At 36.8% G+C, this 3,957-nt stretch overlaps 1 protein-coding gene across 2 annotated transcripts; it reads right to left on the reverse strand.

Moving 5' to 3' along the window:
• Positions 1-311: 311 nt before the first annotated feature.
• Positions 312-3,640, reverse strand: LOC125204968 (late blight resistance protein R1-A-like). Of its 2 annotated transcripts, none has more exons than XM_048103742.2 (4): positions 3,314-3,640; positions 943-3,234; positions 710-867; positions 312-564 (listed from the first exon to the last, which is right to left on the reverse strand). In XM_048103742.2, the coding sequence occupies exons 1-2, from the start codon at positions 3,621-3,623 to the stop codon at positions 2,228-2,230; spliced, it is 1,317 nt and encodes a 438-aa protein (XP_047959699.2). In that variant the 5' UTR covers positions 3,624-3,640; the 3' UTR covers positions 312-564; positions 710-867; positions 943-2,227. The 2 variants fall into 2 exon arrangements, with proteins under 2 accessions (XP_047959699.2, XP_047959700.2); XM_048103743.2 differs by having other exon boundaries at positions 710-885.
• Between the last annotated feature and the right edge of the window lie 317 nt (positions 3,641-3,957).

Raw genomic sequence — 3,957 nt, forward strand, 5'->3', positions numbered from 1 at the left:
CAGCAACTATTGCTCTTCCTTTCACCTTCTTGAGGCTTTTTTTTTGTTGGAGAAATCCTAGTATTTCAACTAGGCTCTGATGCCACAACTGTTGGATCGTTGGCACTAGAATTTCTCTTTGTTTTTTTGATTGAGATAATGGTTGTATAGTTTTTGTTTTTGGAGCTGTTACGGAGGTGAGTTTGCAGGGAGAAAAAAATTGATTCTTAGATAGATTTGAAAATGGTTCAACTTACAAAAGACTCTCCATCTCTACTAATTAAAGATGGAATACGAGACTTCTTTTCTAGGAAATGAAAACACATGCTAGAGAATTAATGAGTAGTGTCATAATCAGCCAACCTACTAATGACACTCTAAACATAAAGCATAATTAAACTTTTTCTGCTGCACATTAACTACAAATCTAGAAATGAATAAAATAGTTGGAGTCTTGGATGGTAATTAAAGACCACAGTAAGTTACAAAAACATAGCAAACAAACACAACTTGGATCATATTCTCCATATTGTAGACTTAAGCATCTTCTCCTTGTATAAGCAGGCATGATCTGTGGAGCAATTTCTGCAAAGATACCTTGGTAGTTATTTAAAATTCATCTAAATAAGTTGAACAAACAATATGCTTCTATAGTTAATGGGCCAGTGTCGTTATAATTTCAAATGAAAAACGAAGAAAAATTGATTCAAATAGTATGATAAAGTATTACCAGGTAGTAATCTTCTTCTCATGAGGAGTCTTCTTCATCTTCTTCTTCTCATTCTCCTGAAGCATCTTCTTCTGAGGAGTCTTCTTCTCCTGCGAAGGCATCTTCTTCTTCTTCTCCTTCTCCTTATCCTTCTCCTTAGGAGGAGAAGTCTTTTCTTCCTATTAGAATTTTTGAAGCTGAAAAAAAATGGTTTAAAATAATCATTGAAGAAAAGAAGGTGGAGCTGTTAGTACCTTTCTTATACTTCCATCGAACAATGATTTGAAGGCCTTGATTGCCGAGATCCTGTTGCTCCTCCTTTATTATTTCAGTTGAATCCACCACAGAATGACTACAATCTTCGAGCGTAATTGAGTGAAGTGTTGGTATGTCTCCGATGCATGAAGGAATCTCCCTCAAATGCTCAATCCAGCTAAGATGAAGGTGCTCAAGGCGTGGAAAGTGGGTGCTTTCTGTGAACCACCACTCTACATCACATTCCTCAATCAGCAAGAACTTTAGATTCAAGAATTGGTCTTCGGTTGTTTCCCACTCAGACCCGATAAATGAATCGTTTTTCAGCTTGAGAACTTGAAGATGGGGCAAAACACCTATTTTTGTCTTCATGTCTTCCCAAGGAAGTTTGGTATATCCTAATGTCAACTTCTTGAGGGAATATGGGAAGCTCACTTCTTTCAAACAAAGCATTTTTTCCGGAGACCAAGAAATCCAAAAATCTTCAAGTTTGTGGAGGCAACAAAGATTGTTGAGACCGTAATAGTCTTCTTCCGCTGTGATGTTATAGTATAACTTCAATTTTTTGATATTGGAGATTTTTTTAACCACCCCCTCACCAAACCTAAGCTTCTCCACATAATAAAGTGTCTGTAGGTTTTCCAACACCACCATATCATCTTCATCACTGAGAGAATTGGGGAAACAATATGCACCATCAAGTATCCCTGCATAATTGGTTATGACATGCCTAAGTCGAGGCACCTTCCAGATCTCAAAAACACAATCACGATCGCCGAAGGAAATTTGCGTCTTTAAAATTATTGTCTGTAAATTCCAGAGAAAACACACAGAAGAAGGAACTCTGGAAAACACACGCTTATTAACAGCGACAACAAGAAGACGCAAGTTAACCAGCCCACGAAAAATCTCCTCATACCTATCTTCTTCCACAAAATATTTGGCAAACATTAGTACCCTTGACAATCTAAAAGTACATGGCAAACTCCCTGGATATATGTTTAGAAAAGTCCGAAGGCATGCAGATTCCAAGGGTTGAAGGAGCGCCGTTGGATATTCATCTTCATTCAACCTGCTTACGATACGGCGTTGAGAATTTATGGATTCTGCAATCCTCTGCTTTTCCAACACACTTAAAAACTTCAACTTTCGACCTTCTCTCACACATACATCCCTCAACAGGTCATGCATTTTCAACGACTTTAGTTTCCCACAATGCATGCGTTTTTCAACTATAACCATATTTCTATCAACAAGTTCTTCCACATACTCTTCTGCTGCCTCTTACAAACCTTTTCCATTAATTGGTTTTACTAATCCCTCCGCAACCAATAATTGGATGATAATAGTGATTGGAATCACAATATCTTCTTCATATATTCCCAAATACAGAAAACATGGTTTTAAATGAACCGGCAAGCTATTATAACTCATGTATAATACTTGTAAGCAACTCTCGTTATCATCCAAATTCACAATTGAACTTATATTTTTTTCAAACAATCCCCAACTTTCTTTTGCTCGTTCAGACTTTGATAAGAGTCCCCCTATCACAGCAACAGACAATGGAAGTCCCTTACAACCTTTCACAATCTTTTTCCCAACGTCCTCCAACTCTAGAGGGCAAGCTTCTTCCTCGAACACAGTTTTGCAAAATAGGTCCCAACAAGCATCCTCATCCAAAAATTTCAAATCTAGACCATTGGAGTAGTTAAATTGAGATGCCAAGTTTGATAGCCTCGTAGTCACTACTATTCTACTCCCATTTTTACTATCCGGAAAGAATCTCCGAACTCCACCCCATGCCTCAATGGTCCACATATCATCCATTACAATAAAATACTTCCTTCCAAACAAATATTTGTACAAATGATCTCCTAACTCATCTACACTTAAATCACCCCCTTTCCCCTTGTCTACTTGATCAAGAATTTGTCTAAGAATTTCTTGGGCATCATACCCTTGAGAAATTGTTGACCAAGCACAAACATCAAAATATTCCTGAACAGCTGGACTTACAAAGATGTTCCGAGCAAGAGTGGTCTTGCCTATCCCACCCATTCCAACGATCGGGAGAATTTGGCGAGTGGATCCTCCTCCGGTGATCTTGTCCAGCATCTGATCCAAGACATCATCAAAACCAATCATGGTTACATTCTTAGCAGTGGAAGTAGATCTAGACGAGTCTGCAGGAGTAACAGATTTCATGATGTGAAGCTGATCTTGGACTACCACTTTCTCACCAATCTCAATCATGATCAAATTCATGTTTTCTATCACCTTCTCCAGAGCTGTTCAAAACAAATGAGTTGATTAGAAAATTCTGGCAACTTGAAAACCAAAATAATGATTTTATGTAATCAACAAGACCTTGATAGAATTGACGTGAGCTAAAGTATTGTATATCAATTTCTGACCGATAACGAACTTGATCAACAATGTACGTCTCGATCACATCTTCAGCATCATAAGCTGCTTCAGCAATGCGACTCTCCCAATAGTCTTCATGCTCGGTGTAGCCACCGTGGGGAGAATAGCTTTCAAGAAAATGTTGCAGGGATGTAACTGCTTGAGTGAGAGATTCTAGCTGTTTTTGGTGGATGGAAATTGGAGGGTTTGGATGAGTTTGAAGTTGATCTATGATATTCATTACAGAAATTAGAGCTCCATAGGCAGCCATTTCTCTCAATTTCAAGATTATTTTTGTAAAACAAGTTTATCATGAATAGCGTAGCAATTGGATGATTATATATTTCCCACTATCTGTTATGGGCCACAAATTCGACTACTTTCTGAAAAGAAATTGATCTCTTGATTCACTTTTTATGCCATCAATAATTTTAATTTAAAACATAAATAAAATAACTAAGGTGTATGGTATTACAAAATATTCTAGACAACATAAACAATTTTAAATAATATAAAAAAAGTACATAAAACCACACTTACAAATAATATTTCCATAATGCCATTAAATTGAATAAAAATAAATAATTTTTTGCATTTTCAAAATA

Source organism: Salvia hispanica, chromosome 6 (genome assembly GCF_029641045.1).
Source record: "Salvia hispanica isolate PSC_SH4W2 chromosome 6, Shi_PSC_v1, whole genome shotgun sequence".
In the NCBI taxonomy this organism is placed as follows: domain Eukaryota; kingdom Viridiplantae; phylum Streptophyta; class Magnoliopsida; order Lamiales; family Lamiaceae; genus Salvia; species Salvia hispanica.

Coding starts and splice junctions, on each gene's coding strand:
- LOC125204968 (XM_048103742.2), bottom strand. CDS start 3,623: ATGGCTGCCTATGGAGCTCTAATTTCTGTAATGAATATCATAGATCAA. Junction 3,235..3,313: donor CTCACGTCAATTCTATCAAG/GTCTTGTTGATT, acceptor TGTTTTGAACAG/CTCTGGAGAAGGTGATAGAA.